Source organism: Haemaphysalis longicornis, unplaced genomic scaffold (genome assembly GCF_048455015.1).
Source record: "Haemaphysalis longicornis isolate Haplotype H1 unplaced genomic scaffold, Haemaphysalis longicornis Haplotype H1 scaffold_1, whole genome shotgun sequence".
In the NCBI taxonomy this organism is placed as follows: domain Eukaryota; kingdom Metazoa; phylum Arthropoda; class Arachnida; order Ixodida; family Ixodidae; genus Haemaphysalis; species Haemaphysalis longicornis.
In genome coordinates, this window is record NW_027526203.1 from 391871767 (window position 1) to 391893410 (window position 21644).

General features: G+C 45.7%; 1 protein-coding gene across 3 annotated transcripts in view; it reads left to right on the forward strand.

Annotated features, from left to right (window-relative positions):
* LOC144155295 (uncharacterized) overlaps positions 1-20699 on the forward strand; it is a gene marked incomplete in the record, with an annotated part of 200835 nt that extends 180136 nt beyond the window's left edge. For all 3 annotated transcript variants that reach the window (XM_077686636.1, XM_077686638.1, XM_077686637.1), the window contains 10 exon segments: positions 1623-1820; positions 4888-5061; positions 5280-5378; positions 8548-8637; positions 10618-10732; positions 12182-12300; positions 12387-12500; positions 13164-13312; positions 15265-15430; positions 20390-20699. In XM_077686636.1, coding sequence (XP_077542762.1) covers positions 1623-1820; positions 4888-5061; positions 5280-5378; positions 8548-8637; positions 10618-10732; positions 12182-12300; positions 12387-12500; positions 13164-13312; positions 15265-15430; positions 20390-20431 — 1266 coding nt within the window.
* Positions 20700-21644: the final 945 nt, after the last annotated feature.

The following is a 21644-nucleotide window of genomic DNA, read 5'->3' on the forward strand; positions in this document are numbered from 1 at the left end:
AAGAGTAGTAATCAAGTAATTCACTCAACTTAGTACACTTTTTTCAGCAAGTTGCACATATTTATCGATGGTTCGCGGTTGAGCGATAACGGGGCCAAGTGCCTTCCATTTGAGAATGGTGCATGGATGAAAAGAATAGCTACAAGTATGGTTATCAAATGAATACTCTTCTAAGTACAGAGAATGCCTCTGTATTGTCAGTCTAGTGCCGCGAGTGGTCAAAAAATAATCAGGGTTTATTCTCACGATTGTGGATTAACTGATAAAGCAATTTCAGCCCAGGGAGCCCTGAGCTGCTTGTAAGGGTAGATAAACCTTCTCGACGTAATAGCTCTCAGTCGTCGATCCAGTACGCCTGTATCTGATGTAGATCAAACGCATTGCTTTGCGTTGAATCCTCTCCATAGCGGTAATTCCAGACGCAGTGTGCGAGCACCAGACAACAGTCGCATATTCCAAGAGAGTGCTTATATACGTCACGGAAGAAGGTAAATGCATTTGAATTCATAGTCCGTAATTCACTGAAATAAACAGTATTTTACTCTAAAAACGTTGACAAAATCTTAAACTACGGGACTCAGCAATGGATTGGATCACGCGTAATTTACATTTTAGGGGCATTCCTTGAATATTGTAATTTTTGAGCAGTTAGGGCAACTAATTTTCACGCACCACTTAAATATGGTTGTTGCGTTTGTTGGGAAATCTTAATTGTTTATATGGGATTTCATTTATTGACGAATTTGCCGCATAGTAGACAGCAAACATACGGGTACATTCTTTCAATATAATATTTGTCCGCTCTGTTGAACTTTACACTGCCAGTATCAAAGTAGTAAATTGCTAATGGGAACAAATTTTTGAAACGACTACCAACGTTTCCTCAACGCGTAAAACGTGTTCATGGCACTACCACAAAAATTGTGCAGCAAAAGGGTGGATGAAGAACTGAAAGTAAACTAAAGGTCACACGCTTAAGCAAACAGTGGACGTTTCTTTTCGGGTGTATGGCAAAACCTCGTTAATCAGATAGGGATCTAAAATGTACTTTAATGTATTGATATTCATGACAGCCAAAGGTAAAAAGAAATGTACATTCTCATTAGCAGGAATATTAACCCCATGTGAGGCCGAGGTCGTACTGAGCTTGGTATACGTCGCCATTAGCAAACAGACTGAACTGGATCAAATGGGCTTCAGGTAGCATTACTTAGCTAATGCACGAGTACGTCAAAAACAGAGCAACGTGTAGTCGCAGCATCAAAGAGATATTATTGCTTGTATGAACTAAATGATGACGGGAACTTGCTTTTTTATTGTTTCTCAAGCTGCAGAAAATACGTTTTAGGTCATTTCAGTCAAACCCCACTATAGTATTTCATTTGTGTCTTCTGCAGCAAGTATTTTATGACTTATGAATAATAAACTAGGTGAAACCGGCACTGCAGGGGCGCGAAAAGGCAGAGAGTAATCTACATTTAGATGTTTGTAGTGAGTCGGCTTTCGTTGCAATGTGGTCAAGAGCGCGCGCAGAGCTGCGTACGTCGGCCTTCGTTACGACCCACTGAGCTGCTCTTTGGAGGCCCTTCCGTCCTGAGCAGACGGGACTGGTGGCGTCGCAGGCGAAAGCCGAGCAGCTGGTGCTGGAAGGCCGCTGTCCCAGCATGGTGCACGCACACCTGGTGGCCGAGCTGATCGACATGAGCTTCGACGAAGAGGACGCTCTCATGGCTGCCGAGCAGTGCGACAGCATCTACCAGGCCGTCAACTTCCTCCAGCAGGAGTGCGAGCTCTGCGCTGCCAACTACCCCATCAGCCAGGTTGGTAGCAGCAAAAGCGACACTGTTGCCAACACTGGAAGAGGCACAGTCATCTCGTCCTGACACCCCTTAGTGCTCAGTGAATATAGAAATGATACATGCACAGCTGTGACATTCATGTATACATGCATGAACACTTTGTACGGGAACATGCGTGTACATTAATTTACATACGTTGATCGAGTTTCACGTTTACTCTTCAGCATGGTTGTTTGGTGGTGGTTTGCGGGAAAAGGAAAGGAAAGGAAGTGCACTGGGGATATTTTGAGCGCGGCAGGGAGCTCGCCTGCACACAACCCAGTGCGGCGGAAGGGAAATAGAGGGGAAGCAAAAAGATAAAGTAGAGAGAGAAAGAGAGAAATGTATAAAGAGCGAATAAAGAATAAGGGATAGGGCTGTCAGTCTGGGTACATCAGTCAGTCACTACAGTCCGGGCTACAGCCGCTGCGAGAGGCCAGTCGTCGCAAAGTAGTGGAGCAGATGGGCGAAGACTTCCCGTTGGGTTGCCGCAGGCCCCCTCGAGAACAGAAGGTCCTCCATGCCGGCGCTGGGAAGGCCTCGTCGCTGGAGCGCTCGGTGGAGCTCTGCTCTCGGCGCCGCGAGAGGGGGGGGGGGGGGGTGCAGAAGCATAGTAGGTGCTCGAGTCTCCGGTTCTGAACAGTGCGCACATGTAGGGTAGTCCTTGCGCCCGTGTCGGTGCAGGCGCTGGTACGTCACCCCGTCGATGCCAGAAGCGCTTCGGCGCTTGCGGCAGCGACTCAGGGCGTCTTGCAGCTCGCGGAGCGTGATGTCCGTGGAGCAGAGGGTCACCATTCTCTGGTCCTTTGGGGCGGCTGGCCCCACGTTCGGTGCGGCCGCAGGAACTGGAGGCGGGGTTTGAGCGGCCCGAGCAAACTTGTCGGCGAACAGCTCCGCCAGGGCCCCTTCGGTGATTCCCAGAGAGAGAGAGAGATCAAACTTTATTTAAAGCGGCCCATGTCCGGGCTGCCGAAAATGTCAGGATATAGCGACCGCGAGCAGGGGATTCTGGCTCGTGATTGTTGGCCATAGCAGGGCTTTAAAGATACGCCAGGCTCTACCTGGGATCCTGCGGGAGTCTATGGACGAGCACAGCGACTCCCAGCCCTGCCTGCGACGCTGCCGTGCTCGCCGCCGGCATTGGGCGTCTGCCCGTCGGTACTCCGTCCAGTCCTCTGGGCGCTTGCTTCGCATGAGTATCCTCTTAGGTGATTGGGGCGGGCCCGAAGCTGAAGCAGCTCCATGTCCGACACTGGCGTGTAGAGAGGTACCTCTCTTCGTACCGTTGCTCTGTAGGCGCTGCGCACGACTGCTGCTAGGAAGTCGACTTCCGGGTCTTCTGTGCATTTGGTCATTTTCTTGCGGAAGTCGGCCCAGCTAGTGACTGCATAAACCCTGGTGTCGTCTCGCTTGCGGTGGTTCCCGGGGGTGACCAGGATGGTGTAGTGGTAGATGGGGTAGACCCCCAAGTGCTGGCGGTGGTCTCTCAGGTATAGGCGCACCGCTGCGTCACCAGGGTTACGTCGATGCATGACTGCTGGACCGTACCACGACGACGACATGGGTGGACGAAAGTGGGGCTGCCAGTGTTGGCCACGTGCAGTTCACAGGATGTGGCGGCGTCCAACAGCTCTCGTCCCCTGGGGTGGCTAGGTGACTCCCCCCGGCCGGGTAATGGGCGTTGAAGTCGCCGCACACTACGGCGTCCGAGCCTAGGTTTGCGTGTAACCGATACAGGGCCACGGCGTCCGAGGATTTCTGAGGCCGGATGTAGATGCTGGCCGCGCTGGTGTCCGTTGTCCCCATAGATGCGCACGACTGATTTCACTAGGGTAAATATAGGGCTATCAGTACAGGTCTGCAATGCCGTGATGCTTCCACAAGGGACTTGACCGCTACAGGCATGCTTCTCCTAGAGATTGTCCTGTCAACTATGAAATCAGAACGGCTGTTTTTCGTCCGCAGAAACAATGAACCCCTGGGCTGCCAAGGGAGGAAGGGAGGGTCAGACAGCTATATATCAATTGGGGACCGAGCGAACAACTGAAGAATATGAGCGATCATGTTGACACTGTAAAAAATGTTTCTAATTCCTTTCCGCCGCAATGACAAAAGTTCCAAAAAGTTATGTGCCACTATGCAACCAATCAGTAGTGCGCTTCCTCTGTTCTTCCTACTCGTGCCCATGAAAATATCTTCTAAGGTGGTGTATTTTAGACATGTACACGCAGAAAGAGAAATGACGATGGTCTCTTGCATCGGCCTTTGTAGACGTGATGACTCCTAAAACATGCGGGTCTTTGAGCTGGTCTTGGTCTTGTGGGAGTATTTTTCCTGATTACCCATACTTAACCAGCTGTGTAGGTTGCGGTAAGAATTCATATGAATATTTATTTTTTTCAAAAAAACAACTTAAACATTAGAGAGTGTTAGCTTACTTTATTCGGGCTACAGCCCGAATACCGTGTGTACCGTGTGTTCCGTGTGTACCGTGTGTACCGGATCCCAACTGCGCATGCGCGGGCGCGGCGAGGCGGGCTCCCCTCAGCGGAACGAATGCGCGAACATGGCGAGGGTCGGCCGCCCGTCGGCGAAACTACGCCACCCTACGGGAACGAATGCGCACATGTCCAGTGTGGTCTTGGAACACACGGAACACACGGTAAGCTAAAACTCTCTATTAAAGGTAGTAAAAAAACGCATTCACGCACCATTTTTGGCCAACTGATAATTGGATGACATCCAAGTGCAAATTTTGTAAATGTCAACGTAAAAAATTACCACAATTTGTTTTTGGAAATCTACAGTGGAATAAAAACTATTCATAAAGCTCACGGAACATGCGACGAAACAGCTATTCCAGGAATTCGGCTTACCAAGCCAAGAACGTAACTTAAAATGAACATCAGCCGTTACGACTGGTCCTGTCCTAATCTTCGCCCTTTGTCTGGTTTCTACTGCGCTTTTTTTGTGAATCACTCACTCCTAACAGATAACGCAAGATGGGCGCTTTACTAACGCAGGTATAATTTGTCCCTTTTTTTTTCAGATGGTTTCTCTCCTCAATTGCGTCCACAGGGCTTGCAACGAGTGCCTCAAAGCCTACTTCACTATTCAGATCAGGGACAGAAATATCATGGAACTCCTTTGTCCTTTCTGTAATGAGCCTGATTTGAACGACGAGGACGTCGAGCACAATTACTTCAATAACATCGACATACTGGTAAGCGCATTGATTTGTTTTCCGCCCGCCAGAATAGGCCGAGCCAGCTGTTCTTTGCATCTCGCTTAGTAAATGGCATTCTTTCGCATAAAAAAATGGGGGAAAAAATAAACGTTTCTCGTAAATAGGGTGCTGTGTACTTTAATCTTGAAATAGGAATTTCTTTTGATTTGCTGAAAGATTTCAACTCTTTGGCCCCATTTCTTCCGTTTCCACAGTTGAAAAGCTTGGTCGACAGAGACGTCTACGACCTGTTTCAACAAAAGCTACGAGACCGGGCCCTGATGAAGGATCCCAACTTCCGGTGGTGCTCTCAGGTTTGTCAAAGAGGCCGGCATCGTTTAAACTCGGTATACTTCGTTCGTTAGTGTCGTAATGGGAGAAACCATTCTTGGAGACGACAGGCAGCCGTGGAGGCCGACAGTCCCGTATTTTTCCGTTTTGTGGAACGACGGCGCGTTCGATGCACCGATCGCCTGGGGGCAGCTGCGTAGCATGACGGAGGCGCTGGGCGCTCGCTTACTACCTGCTCGCGTACTACAGTCAACCCGGTTATAGCGAACTGCAATACAGTCACACCCGGATATAACGAACCCGGATAGAGCGAATTATGGTATATATCGAACAAAAATGATTCAGTTACAGAAATACATGGGAAACATATTCCTTATAACGAATTTCACATCCGATATATTGAACTCTGGGCGCCTAGAATGGCCGCCGAAATGCATGATCGCGGAGCGGCGATTGAGATGTGGATTGGCCGCGACTGAGACATTGCGCCTCGCACGGAGCGACGTGACGCCCAATACTTTCCGTACCTGTTTCCGACACGCGGGACTCACGACAGAACCCGCCCTGTCAGCGAGTCCGGACCAAGACAGCAGCATCCGTGAATTGTGGGAAGAGCTCGCCAGCGTTCCCGATGATGTCGCGAGTGAAATCCGTCCGACGCTTATAATGAACCGCTTTCGGCAGTCGATGTGCCCCGCCAATGCTTCTTAGATTTTTGCGGACGCGGACTCGAACTGGTGCAAACAATGTTTCGTGTAGAGAATTCTATGCCAGTTGAAGCCGAGAAAACAAAAGTGAAAACAAAAATCACCGTTTTTTTTTGCAACGTGAGCAGTTAAGGCGGAAAGTAGCTTTATTACTTGCAATAAATGGATTATTTTGGTATGGTAATGGCTACTGTACTGTGTTCGTTTCTACATACGCGGATGGCGTAGTTGGTGAAGGGGGGGGGGGGTGGGGCGGAGGGGCTCCCGCGGATTGTGAACTCGTAACAATAAGCTCGTTATAGGCGGGTTCGGCTATATCGAACTATTGGATATATCGAACTAATCGCGGTGCATATTGCAGTTCGCTATAAACGGGTGTGACTGTATGCGCCATGTTCCATGCAGTTCGATATATGCAATTGTTCGAAATAGCCGAACACGCCTACAACGAGTTTTTTGTTACTAATTCGCAATACGCGGGACATCTCACCCCCACCCCCCTCCTCCAGCTATCCCCGCATGCAGAAGCGAACACAATAAAGTATGCCATTACCATACACAAAGCTATCTATTTATTGCAAGCAATAAAGCTGCTTTCCGCTGTAACTACCTACTTTCCCAAAAAGCGGTGATTCGTGTTTTCACTTTCGTTGTGGCGTCGTCAACTAGCCCAGCATTCTCTACATAAAACATCATTTGCATCAGTTGCAATCCGCGTCCTTAAATATCGAAGCAATATTGGAGGAGCACATTGACTGCTGAAAGGACGGCTTTCACTCGCAACATCCTCCGACTCTTCGGTGCCTCCAGCAGCGCCAGCAGCCATGACATCGGTGACGGTGTCGGCGTCCGAGGGGCTCACAGTGAAGGCAATGTCGTCGTCGACACTCAGGCAGTCCTCGAAGGGCACTCCTTTCAGCACAACATCGGGAACTTTCGCGAGCTCTTCTCGCAGTTCATCGATACTTCCATCTTGGTCCGGACTCGCTGACTGGGAGGGTATAATCGTTAGTCAGGCGCGTCGGAAATAGTTACGGAAAGTGCCGGGAGTAACGTCGCACCATGGGAGGCTCAACATCTCCATCGCAGCCAATCAACATTTCAATCGCCGCTCCAAGACCATGCATTTTGGCGGCAATTATATGCGTGCCGAGTTCGATGTATCAGATGTGAACTTCGTTATAAGGAATATTTTTCGCGTGTATTTCCGTAACTGATCTTTTTTTTCGATATATAGCATAATTCGCTCTATCCGGGTTCGTTATAATCGGGTTTGACTGTGTAGCGATACTTCGTGGCTTCAAAAACAGCACAGAAAGACGACAGGCTCTCCGTTTCATCGGTTATGAGCCTGGTTCGGCGTTGTAGTTGCATTCGTTGTTTCGATCTGAGCCACTCATGTACAAGCAGCTTCATAGCGTTAGCACAAAATAACTCCATGCAGGTTCATTGTTTTTTCAAGCTTACTACAGTAGCGATACCCCACGGCAGTTCCGTATGATGTAGGAAGTCGCATCGTCCTTCGCAGTTATAACTTTTTCAGGTGCTAACATGAGGAGCAGTGATTTTTTGTTACCGTGAGGCAACTTTGTCCCCCTTTGCATCTTCCATCTTTTCATGGAGGAAAATAGTCGCTCGGTGACCAGTTTTTCTTGGAATAACGTGCGCTGATTCCGTTACAAAACTTAGCTCTTGCAAAATATTGCCCAGCTGCTTATTATGAGCCGCTTGAGGGATGTGCGGTCAATAAATAAATGCATTAGTCAACTAGTCAATGAAATAGCTCATTATGAATAAAAATTGATAACTTTGGAAATAAAAAATAATACAAAAGGGTAGGGAATCAACAAAATACAGAAATGTCTATTAAGTGACAACAGGCTGATTCGGAGCAAGAATAAGGATGAAAATAAAAATTCAAACCACCGCAACGCTTATTGAGCCGTAAAAAGGCAATGGTCAGGCAATGCAATATTACTTTATATATTCAGAAATAAAAATATTGCACTTTTTACGTTGCGTGTATTGTACTGTACTGTTGCTTGAAAAATTATTTTACTAGACTCATTGCCACTGTTGATGTAGACGTTGAGGAATGCGCACATGCGCAAACACACGCAAGAACGCAGGCGGACGCAAACAGAGCTGAATTTTCAGCCTGATCTCCGCCGAGAAAGTTACAGTTTTTAAAATTGAAGGAAGGAGTAATGCCATCGATTTATTTCCTGGAAGTCGTTGCTTTGGCACGTAGAATCAATTTATTCTGAGCTCTTTGCACTTTGCGACTTTTCCCACAGTGCTCTTCATCTCGCTTTGAAGCTTAGACCCTAGTATATTAATGTCCCAAAGGCAGCCCTGAACGAGGTGAACCACTTTAAATATTATGCAAACCGCATAAAAAAGGTAGTTTATGAACAGTTACATCGTTGATATCAAGCATGCTGTTTTTGTTTGGTAGATGCCTCACCAAAATTTTGATTCGCAGTGTTCCTCTGGTTTCATCACATACCCCAACCAAGTACGGCTCGTTTGCCCTGACTGCAAGGCTGTAACCTGCGCAACGTGCCGGAAGCCCGTGAGTGCTTGCTTTTTTTCGGGGTTTGAACGATTAGGCTTGTAGTGGGATATATATGGGATGGGATGGGAAATATATATATATATATATATATATATATATATATATATATATATATATATATATATATATATATATATATATATATATATATATCACAGGATAATATGGTTTGGAAATGAGGGGCTCGTCAGGAAATACAGAAAGAAATTCCGGCAGTCTACAACACCAGAGAAGGCATAGGGGAATGGTTCGACTATTTTTTTACCGTTAGTGATGTTACAGTATTTTTTTATTAATTTACGTGAGAAACAGAGAAAGAACACGCGCCCAGAGTGGGGACCGAACCCACGCTACCACCCTGAAGCGTCAGATACAGATGTAGATAAATACCCCAGAAAGTGAGGAGAACACAGTCGCCCAGGTAGCCGAATTAGTAAGGCATTCGAGATCTTATCGAAAGGCGTGGGTTCGGTCTCCACTCTGGGCGCGTGTTATTCTTTCTTTCTTTCTCACGTAAATTAATAAAAAAATACTGTAACATCACTAACGGTAAAAAAAGAGTCTAACCATTCCACTATGCCTTCTGTGGTGTTGTAGACTGCCGGCATTTCTTTCTGTATATATATATATATATATATATATATATATATATATATATATATATATATATATATCTTGTAGCGCAGAACATGACCACCAGAAGATTGACACTTTCACTGTGGCCGTGTCCTAACATAGGATAGCTGTTCGTGGACAGTCTTCCTGAAAGGTTATGTGCCACGCAGTGCTTTTGGGAGAAGACGAAGTGTGGCTCGCACAGCTCAGACCTCAGCCCCGGTTTTGCTACGCTCGCTCGGACTCTGGTCTAGCTAGACGACGTGACCATTTGCAGGCGTGCGTGTCAATAAACATCACCACAGCATATATATGTATGTATATATATATAACACAGAAATAAGAGATGGTAGTCAAGAAAACCTCGGAAAGCAAAGGGGAGGATGTTGTAGGTCATTGAAACAGATAAAGAATTTGAAAGGAAGAAAGAAAGTGGAGAAAAAATTCTTTATCTGTTTCAGTGATCTACCACATCCACCCCTTTGCTTTCCGAGGTTTTCTCGACTGTAAACTCTTATTTTCTGTGTTATTTTCAACGAGCCCCTCATTTCCTATTCTGATTCGCTACATGCATAGCGAGGGCCTCGGTTCTGGCAGTCTTGGTGCCATAGGAAGCTTAAGAGGGTTCAACGCTGGTCGACCCCTCTTGACATGTCGTAGACAATCGAGTCACGGCCCGGGGGTTAAAAAGAAGGTCCCCTTCACTCCAAGTAGTCCGAGTGGCGCTGGCTACCACCCCAAGAACAGGAAACAAAAAAGCTTAACATAAATACCCCAGAAAGTGGAGGGGAAAATCGCCCCTCCGGTAGCGTAGTGGTTCTCGCACCAGACCGGTATTCTGGAGGTCGTCGGTTCGGATCCCACCTGGCGGGCGTTTTTTCTCCACTTTCTTTCTTTCCAAATTATTTATCTGTTTCAATGACCTACCACATCTTCCCCTTTGATTTCCGAGGTTTTCTTGAGTGCCAAATCTTATTTCTGAGTTATTTTCAACGAGCTCCTCATTTCCTATTCTAGTTCGCTATATATATATATATATATATATATATATATATATATATATATAGAGAGAGAGAGAGAGAGAGAGAGAGAGAGAGAGGGAAAGAGAGCGCTAGGGGCCTAGCCAGGCGACTTGAAATGTTGCCTTTTGCCATAGCCCCAGGCCAACCTCCTTTCGTTGCCGAAATAAACAATTCAATTTAATATATATATATATATATATATATATATATATATATATATATATATATATATATATATATAATGTGTGTGTGCCGAGTAATTAAAGGTGTGGGCAAAGATTTCATTGATTTCTGCATATGAGCTTTCGCTACAACTGTTATGGTTGACCTCTCTTTTCAGTGGCAAAAACAGCACGAAGGTATCACCTGTGAGCAGTATCAGGAGTGGCAGCAAGCCAATGACCCCGAAAGTCAAGCTGAGGGCATCACACGATACTTGGCGGAAAACGGAATAGGTAGGTCATGCTCTCAGATTTGTTAACTTGAATGTTGCAGAGACAAGTTAAACATGGCGTTCGACGATTGCATGGCAGCAAGCGACGAACTGGGCAATGAGTGGAGCAAGGAAAGCGGGTACAAGCAATTCTACATCGCATGCGGTTGAATGTCGCATACACGCGCAACTTTCTCTTCAAGATAAAACAGGCTCGCCACTCTGCCCCCACTGTGATGTGCGAGAAACCCTTCAGCACCTGCTCTGTGAATGTGCTCGATTCAGTGCTCAAAGAGTATCCCTCACTGTGACTTTGGGACTGCCGCTTTCCGTGGACATGCAGCTAAAGGACGTTTTAGGACCATGGGCGTGTCCCAAACGTGCTTTACGGGCTACCAAAGCTCTGATAGAGTACCTGCAACACACAGGTCTAGACCAGTCGCTGTGAATAACTCGCCGTATCTGTACGCATCAACTTCTTGGACATCATCGCCATCATCTTCATCACGTCATCAACTGGCGTAGCAAGTTAGGCATTTTAGCCCAGCTAACATCGCCAGACTTCATTAAAGATCGCTCTCTCTCTCTCTCTAGGCACCGACTTGAAAACATGGTAACGGGTAAAAGCGGCGGTATATCTTCTTATAATCCACGTCCAGGTGGTACAGTTTGAGGTTGAAAACATGTAGTAGCAATGTTTCCTTTCTCGTCCCGCTCCTCCATGCACGGGGCTTCCTATCACAATAAAAAGTTTGATCACAACACCAAATATGGAGACAACGAGGACCAGGATCCCCCCTATTCTGCAATATACCTGGCGAGAGGCTTTAATGAGCGTGATACAGAATTGAGCAGGCTTCCAGAGTCTCATTCCGGTCGTCTCCGTCGTCGGTGCTTGCGAGTCGGCTGTCACCTGCGATGCCGCTTTCGCGGCTGCTGCATCTGGCGCACGGCCGTTTGCCTGTGTCTAATGCCTGCACTGTTGTATATATATATATATATATATATATATATATATATATATATATATATATATATATATATATATATATATATATAAGGATTGAGGGCTGGTTGGGTAAATACAAAACGAGACTGCTCAAACAACAACATCCTTTATAAAAATATCTTGTTGAAAGAAAGTATGATGTAAGGGCTAATGCATTACACCATAAATATTTAACAGGAACTAAATTCTGCTGATTGTACTTCAAACAAATGAAATTAAAGGTGCCGTGAATCTAAGTGCAGCGGCCAGAGTTATGTAAAAATAGCTAGGGAGCAAAGCGATATGGGGCACGGCTACCACACACATGCCACACCGGTGTGATATCATTGGGAGCGTATAGCAATGGTACCACTTGTGCTTAGGTCGCTTTCGTATTTCTCAGTTATCGCGTCTTTTCTACCGCAACGGTTGGAAAAGCAAGCGTGAACGAGTTCCCCCCCCCCCCCCCTCCCTTGCTTTCAGACTGCCCGAATTGCAAGTTCAGATATGCCCTTGCTCGCGGTGGCTGCATGCATTTCAAGTGCTATCAATGCGGCTTCGACTTCTGCTGTGGCTGCAACTTGCCCTTCAAGATGGGCGAGGTAAGCGCTACTCCCTCTGGAATTATATAGTGGGCTGGCCACTCACAGGCGTCGTTCACGTACCCTCGTCTTCCTGCTGCCCCCAGAAATGCGGCCGCTCTCCCAACTGCGTCAGGCTGGGCCTGCACGCTCATCACCCCCGAAACTGCCTCTTCTACCTCCGTGACAAAAATGTTGAGGATCTGCAGAGGCTTTTAGAGGTATGGCTCCCTACCTCGTTGTTTGCTTAGTTTTCAAGCGCGTTCAGGCGCATTCGGCTTGGTATAATCACAGTTGCAAGACGGTATTTTTCCAGCCTCTTTAGTCCATTAAAGCAAAGATCTACGTGTAAGAATATTCGGTGCTCAAAATAAAACCAGACAAGCAATTACGAAAGAATAGGAAAGTGAGGGAACGTGCGAGACGAGGAAACAAGCATTTTTATGGGACATTCTAGATATACAAGAACGATTTCACTACGATAACGAATCCCAACACTAATATTTCCATAATTAAAAATGTACTATTTTTGCCTTCCTAATTTTTGATCAGCAGGGGGGATGTCTTACATTTTGTTCAGTCTTTCTCAGTTTTTCGTGTGCGCAGTCGAGCGGGGTTTGTCTCACCGTCTCTTCAGAATCGCTATGAACAACAAACTATTATTCAAGAATGTAACGCACTACATGGAGGACGCAGCGGCCGGACGCACAAGCTATAAAGAACGAAGCCCGCTGCGTCCTCTGACGTTTGTGTGAGGGTAACATTCGACAGCGGTTAATTTTTTGTTCTTTTAATTTTACGCTTTCGCATGTATGAATCTTGGCCGATTGTTGCGGAGTCTGTTCTTTGACTGTGGCCCCTGCGGCTTGCCCGACCCTTTGCAGGAAAGCAACGTAGCTTTTAACAGCGTACCGCCCGCTCACTGGGCCAAGACGTCGCGGTGCGAGGTGCCAGAGCAAAAAGAGACCGGGGATGGCTTCAAGGATGACATCTGCGGTAGACCCGTGGAAGAAGGCACGGCAGGACTGTGCAGGTGAAAAAGTCAATCCTCATTTACGGGATGTGCAATTGAGCGCTGCCCAGTTTTTAATGGTAGACATAGAGGCATTACAGACGCCCTGGTCAAATAATTCGGACATATATATATATATATATATATATATATATATATATATATATATATATATATATATATATATATATATATATATATATATATATATATATATATATATATATATATATATATTTGAAAACAAAATAATTAAATATTTGGGAGGGAGGGGCTCGAATACAGACCGCAGTCAATTACACAAAAAAGGCATAAGGGCAGTACTTCAAATTTTCGTTGTGGTACACGTAAATTTTGGGAAATATTTGGGAAAAATTAGGGACAGACAGAAAGTCGAGAAGAAAATGCTCCCCGGGGTGGGACCCGAACCCATGACCTTCGGAATGCGGGTCTGATTTCATACCAACTACTCGCGGAGAAACAGTCCTTCGGTCCACTTTCTTGGGTATGTATGCAAATGTACTAGTATCGTAGAATGCCCGCGGATTTCGGAGAACGCTGGAAAGAATCTTTTTTAACGAGTGTCCGAGGTATCTGTCGTAAGTAGAGCCTTAATAACTGGCTGGGCTACATAATGCAAAGATTAAACGCGTTTGCTAACCAATTTTAAAGACGTTTCGAACTAAAGACTAATAAAGAAAGATGTTTATCTCGGACCCCTTAATACCGCGATTAAAACGTACTGCCTAGGCGCATCACAGATAAAATGTTTTCGAAACAATTTTAGTTAATAATCGGCGCCAAGATCAGCCTGCCGTATAATGTCCGCCCGCCGTATAAGCAATGCGAGAAAAAGAAAGCAGCGTTATTGTTGCCCTCATAGTTTTAATGCGTAGCATTCTTTGCCGAGTACTCCCCCCCCCCTTCCCCGGCCAGGGCCGTGTAACACCCTGCATTTCTACAAAAATGCCGATATCGCGGAATTTGCATGTGTAATCGTTATAATAGCGTAAATGAAAAAAAAAACATGGTCATGCCAAAGTTTAAACAACTAAAAAATACCAAAAATATAGAAAAATTACGAAAAAGGGCGAAACGTGTACCGCCGCGCATTTCCACAATAACGCAGATTTAGCGAAAGTTCCAGCTCTAATCTTTATAATAGCGTTAATGTAGATAATTTGTCGAACGAAATTTTGAAAAACTAGAAAAATAGGCGAAATATAAAAAAAAAACGGAAAATTTCTAAGCGTACAACGTCCTGTATTTCCATAATGATGCAGATTTTGGGGTAGTTCCACCTGTAATCGTTAATACAGCGTAAATTGCGCTACTTGATCGAACTAAATTTTAGAAAACAAAAAATAAGAAAAATATAATAAAAATACCAAAAATGGTGGACCGTGTAACTCCCGGCATTTCCACAATAAGGCAGATTTCGCAAAAGTTTTAAATGTAATCGTTATGATAGCGTAAATGGAGATAATGCTGCTAACGAAATTTTGAAAAACTAAGAAATAAGGAACATATAAAAAGAATTACGAAAAATGGCGAACCGTGTATTGCCGTGTATTTACAGAATAATGCAGATTTCGCGAAATTTTCACCTCTAATCGTTATAATAGTGTAAATGGAAATAATTGGTCAGAATGGATTTAGGAAAACCAATAAATTTGCCTTTAAGGAACTTACACTCAAGACAAGCAATATAAGAATGTTACGCTTAGTAGACAATTCTCTCAATTTCTGCAGAAATGTTTTTTTTTTCGAAAAGCGTTCTCTTCGGAATAAAAAAATTCTTTCTATAAACACGTGTAAGTGTCAGTTTGCCTTGGGACGCTGGGTTTATAGGGTGAGAACGCCAACGACTAAGGGCAACTTTCTGCCACGCTCGAAAAAGAAACACAACCGCGAGCGCGCTCATCTATTTAGGCCCGTCTCTCGGGCCCTATGTTTTACCGTTTCGCCAACAGAATGCATTACGTGGAGTACCTCGGCCAGCTGATCTTCAAGCACCACATTGATCCATTGCCCATATTCGACTGCGACGAGCTTGAGCTGGTGCTCAAGAGGGCCAACATCCGGCTGCCGTCGCGGTACAAGCTGTCCGACGGGGAATACCAGGACGTCCTCATCAAGGTAATGCGGCCTCCCGCAGTCGTAAGCCCGGCGGGCCACTTACGCACCCGGCGTGCAGCTCCGCCGAAGCCGCCGGGCTTGTTCTGTACGAGAGTTGTGTACACCACCAGACGCCACAGGCGTTGATCGCTAGGGCAGGAAACCCCATGATACTTTACGGGGATATTATAAAGAGAGGATCTGTAGGCGTAGATGCCGACCGGATAAGACGATGTTTTAACGCATCTCTGCTGAGATCCAATCGTACAGACCTGCACGAAACGAGTAAAATAAATGAAAACTGTTCATCTTTAATCCCAGGGGATGATTTGTTTGCATTATACTTCACGTGGACAATTCCCACTACGCTGCAAAGCCAGCATGTGGAATATATATATATATATATATATATATATATATATATATATATATATATATATATATATATATATATATATACAAATTGCTGTTAGTACCCAATGCAACGTGCAACATAACAGTGTTGTTACTTTGGGAAACACGAACGAAGTCTGAGCATATATACTTCTGTTTACCTCATAGGTAGGCAGTCATAGTAAAAGCATATAGAAGATATTTTAGTGTCTGACTCTTGAGCGCAGTTTTTTTAGTGCAGTTGGCGATTTTAGTGCGGAAGCATTAGTTGACTCGGTAGGCGGAAAATCAAGCGTCCAGCGTAAGCCAGAAATGGTGCACAAATGGCCGACGGCTCAAAGGGAACGAAAGCGAAGCGTTTGAACGCAAAATAAAATTGAATATATTAGTGTCTGGATGGGACTTTAATCTAGCACCTCCAGAATGCGAGACGTGGACGCACGTGGACCAAGTGCCTCAAGGAAAAAAAAAGAACAAAACGCTTCCTGTGGTCAGAATCGAACTTGGACCCCTCGCATTATGAAGTTGACGTCTAACCGACAGCGCCATTCCGACACTGGCGGAGGAGTTCGGATTTAAAGCGAAGCTTTCTCGGTCTCACTGATGGCGACCGTCTCGTTACCAAAACTCTTTGAACCCACGATAGCGAAGAAATCCCCCCGCACCCCCGAGAAAGCTGAGCGTTTCAACCATCGTTCTCGTTAGACGAACAGGCGTTAGTTTTTCTGCGGAGTCTTTTTGATGACGAACGACTTGGTTTTTGCACAATAAGCCAATGAACGTTTTCGCAAAAACCAACTAGTTCTTACTTAGCACAAGCGAAAGCGGGCTGACGGTACGCGCCCTGCGCGACATTTCGAGCTTTCGTACTGTCGCGCGTGTAGTTGCTCGTTGCTTTACGCTGAAACCGAGCGCCTGTAAAACAAGGGGCGCGGTGGCATGTTTTCCAGTGCAATGTTAGACACTTAACCACATTTTTATAGACTGCTGTTGCGTTCCTTGAATCGGTCACTAGGGAAGCGCCTTATTTGTCCGACGTGTCTTTTGCCACAACAGAGTGACAGGAGGCGAATGGACGCAACCTGAAATGTGCAGGGCAGACACATTATCTTGTCTTACTGACCAGCTCAAATGAGAAGGGAGGAAGTCGAGTCGCTTGTCTCCTTCGTTGCCCAGGCCCTTCGTACAATTTTTTTCGCGGGAAAGGGAGTACGGGGTGACTTATTCAGTCACCCTTGATGGAGTGCTTGTCAATCGCACTCCTGGGTCGGCGGCTGCAAACTGGGAGAGGAGGGAGTTGGGTGCACCCCACTTTGCTCAGTTTACATTTGCTTTGTATTACAAACAACAACAACAAAAGGGGGTCGTGGCGGTGCAGCTCGTGCAGGTATAAATAGCAACCTTGGCTTAGGCTACAAAATCTGCCGTTCTCACCCCGGACAGGACACAAGGTAATCATACGGTTATATGTATCTCGATTGGCGTATCTTTAGTACCAGGCTTATTATACCCTGATGGTATCCAATCCACCTATTGTTCGCTGTTGCGACAATTAAGAAGCGTCAATGGCATATAGAACTGTTTCGCAGAATTGAGTGTGGCGGAGGTCTGCAGCCGCAGTTGCGCCCCATTTAGTAAACTTGTCGGGAATGGGACGGGAAGTATTTTTTTTTTCGGGGCTTCTACCATATCCAGAGGTATTTAGTGAAATTTGGGGCGGTGCTTTCCTCTAATCACGGCAAAAATATCACGATCATGAGCGGTATTGCTGAAACTATACTATACTGTAATTAGCTATTGAGCTACGGTATTAACTACACATAATAATTGTAGGCAGGCTGGGGTCAAGAATGAAACAGGTAGCAAAGCAAGAGCAAGAAAGGCACAGGTCGTTTAATCTAAGCATCCACGCCCTGTCGAGCCCTGTATAAGCTTCCACGCCCTGTGGAGCGAAAAAGTAGTGACGTCGGCAGCTTGTTGTGTCATCGGGCTCAGCCGCAAACACGCTGAAAAACAAGCCTAACAAAGAAGTCGCTGGCTAGCATCGAACCGGTGACCCGTAGATCGCAAAACACGCCTTTCGGAAAACAAGCTCTCGCCGCACAAGCTCTCGCCACACGTTTCCTTGAATTGCTTTCAAGCTCATACGAGGAACAGGCCGAGGCCATAAGCTGGGCCGCCTTCGTGGAAGAGCAGCCTGTAATACGAGAAGAAAACGCTAATGGAGTTGCGCTGGCGAGCCCGAAAACGCGCGTTCCATTCCAGCCGCTGGGCCCGTTTCTCTGATGGAGGAGAAAAACAAAACGCCCTCGTACCGAGAATTTGGCACAGGTTCTAAGTGAGCCAGGTGTTTGAAGTTATTGCGTGAACTTCCAGTGCACGGCACGCCTCATAGCTGACGTGTAGCTACCGCGCGTAAAACACCACAAAACTTGAAAAAACTGGTGCAAAACGTGTACGCTGTGAGGTCTTTCCAACCCGTATGGTGGCGCCGCCTGCATCTATGAGCGGCACCGGTGAGAGCAGCAAGTGAACAATAAGGGTAGGGAAGTGGCACGCACGCGTGCACAGAGCTTGGATTGCCTCCGGCGTGATGCTGCACGGTTCGTCTATGTTGGGATAAACGCGATTAACATACTATATATGCAGTCTTGGTAGCAATGGTCAGGAAAATGCAAGATGTATTCTTCAACTTGTTCAGTATGTGCTGCTTCGATCTATTGTTACCTCTGTAAAATTATGTAATACTTATTTTGCGATGTTCCCACCTTAGTCAATGTCTCAAACTCTGGTGCTTTAGTGCTTTTGTGTTTTTGTGTGCGTTTTGTGTTTTCAGCAATACCTAGGTTCATTTGTATTTCTGTAAACAATGTTTCATTACCCCCTTCCCTTATCTAATGCCTTCTGGTCTTTAAGGGTATAATAAATGAAATGAAATGAAATGAAAGTGCCCGTTACCAACCGGTGCGCTTTATCTGGGACCTCATTGCCTAACGGCAGGGTGATTAGAAATTGCGCTTAATGTCAATTTGAAAACGAGCACTGTATCATTTCAAATTCTCATTTTTCCCGCGCACTGAAACCGAATGGAATCAATTACCTGCATCATTCTTAAATAGCATTGACTCAATTGACCATATTGCATTTTGACCTGTATTGTTAATGGGTTAAATTTCTTTCTTATGCGTTGTTTGAATGATGTCCTTAATCTTCGCGCTTTTCATGTTCTATGAACTTCTGTTGCGCATAGTACATCGTTGTAGTTATGTCCCTCCTGCTTGGGCCCTTCACTGGGCCTGCAGTATTCTGTAAATAAATAAATAAATAAGTAAATTTCGTCACGGCGGCGATGGCAAAATTGAAATTTCTCGCACATTGCGCGAACATGAATCCGCTCTCCGTGCCCACTCCTTTTTCGCGGACGGAGCAAGAAAAGTCCGCAAATATTGGACCAAATTACTAGGACAGCGAAGCACTCGTAATGACGTAATGATTACCGAAGCGTTAGTGTTCCTATCGTTAATGTAATCACCGTTTTCTTTTGGCGTCTTGTTCTTCTCATCCCGCTAATATGACTAGGCGCACCCTCACCCCATTCGATACCCCCCCCCTGTTCGCGTCGCCAAGCAAGGAGGACGTTCAGAGAGAATGTAGTTTGCTACTCTTCTAATTGCTGACTGTGTATTCAGCATGCTCAAATTACTCATGTCTCTAACAGACGTTCCCAAGTCGAAGTCGACAGCGCAATCACTAGGTCCACATTTAGTGAGCTACAATCACCCAGCTGTTGTGGTGTTGGGGATCCGTGCCTGCCGACCGTTCCGAGGGCCTTCAGTTCTAATCCCGCTCAGGAACAAGTTTACCCAATGATCTTGTCGACTCAGTTACTGAACTTTGTTTACGGGAGTTTCATGAAAATGTAGTGCTGCACCCAACCTTCTTCAAACTGTTTGTTATTCTTTGAGCCGTTGGTCATTTTGTGTGCTAGGGGCGCGGGATTTTCGAGTCACCGAGTTCACGAATGCTTATTATTAAAAATTGTGGGATAGATACCATAATTCTGAATAGATACCATAAGGCTGAATTCAGGTTTTTATCAACTATATTCGGAATAAGTGCTGGCTTCCGGCGTTCTTGAATTTCAATATATATCCGAAAACTGGCAATTAAAAAACTAAGCATATTGTTTTGTTAATTAGTATACTCCATGCACCAATTGCCCGTGCACGTACACCCCTCCGGGAGAAAAACCTACATTCAAGGGTAATATTCGGGTACACCTCGTAGATTCTGTTAAAAATGGCGTGTAAACTTCATTTTTATCGCCGTTTGCAGCCGATGCAATACCCAAGCGAGCTAAAAAGACGGAAACACTCACAGCGAATATTCAACCCGCTATAATCCTCGCGGATTACTATCCGAAACTTAACTCTCGATTCGGCCTCATAGAATTTCCCATTCGCGCACTCCCCTTTAGCCCACTTGTTCGCAGTCAATGTTTAATTGGTGCCTTAAACCTCGTCGGCTGTCAGCAGAAGTCTGCCGGCGTGAATCAGCATGCTTTAAACAGTTGTTTCTTCTCTTCAGATGATCAACGCTGACGTGCCGCTAGACAAGGGTGACGGCTGAACACGACGACGGCGACGACGACGGAGACTTGTATCGCTGAGCCATTTCTCCTGACACCAGCAGAAAGACTGAAAAGAAATCGCCTGTCACGTGTCCCCCAAGAAGCCATGCGTCCCTTGTTACTTTTTTATTGCGCAAGACTCTTCCATGGTCAGGATAATTGATCTTTCTCGCGCGCCAAAGCGGCTTTCAGGCTCGGAGAACTGCGGTCTCCAAAAATGTGCGGGATTATATACTCCTCATAATGCAATTGTGGAGAGTGCTGCAATGCGTGCGTGGTCATTTTTATCTCTCAAGCACCGGCCTGGCTCCAAAGATGGATTGCGGCTCCAGCATGTGCACGCAGTCTGTGTGGGAAGTAGGAGAAAAAGAAAGCTGATCAATATCTGTGTGGGGACCCAAGCTCGCACTATGAGCTAAAAACATAAAACTGATGCGAGAACAAATAAAACAGTCATTAAAAATCCCCTAACTGAACTGCAACTACGAAACGATACAAAGAGCAATGAAATTACAGCTTCTCTGCAAGCAGCCTTAAAGGTTCTAGAAGATTATAAGCGGCAACCACCCTAGCGGAGACTAGTTTTTAGGCGGCAGTAAGCTTGATGCTAGCACGAGCTTTAAACTCGAGGGTTGCAAGCACAGTGATTCGGCGCATAATTTATGTGTCACACTCCATAATTAATTAATTGAGTGAACCATAACCAGCATAATTTATAGCTACTGATTAAGGGAAAGTGAAGCCCGGGCTAGTAGGTTCTTACTTGGCAGAAAAACAACACATTGAGCGCGAGAACAGAACGAAGGGCACAAATACAAGCGCTGTAACGGACAGCGCTTGCGTTTGTGCAAGCGGCGCATACGAACAAAGAATGTCGGGCATTCTTTGTTCGTATGCACCGTTTTATGCGCTTTTTCGCCCAGATCTGACATAGCAGGCAGTTATTTTCCAGTTTATTGCGAAAAAACAATTTGGTTGCTCTGGTTATGGCCTTAACGACATGCGGCAGTATGAGGGCTTTCAAAACTTTCCATTAGAAGTCACCAATATGAGCAAGAAAGAGACGGGACTATACAGGGTGATCAAAGTTGGGTAGACAGGTTTTTTTTTTTTTAAATTAGGCGCTTAGATATACTGAAAGAACACCTCTGCAGTAAGGTTATGCGCCCACGGGGACACAGACGAGGTGGTAATTATTCATGTTGGTGGCGT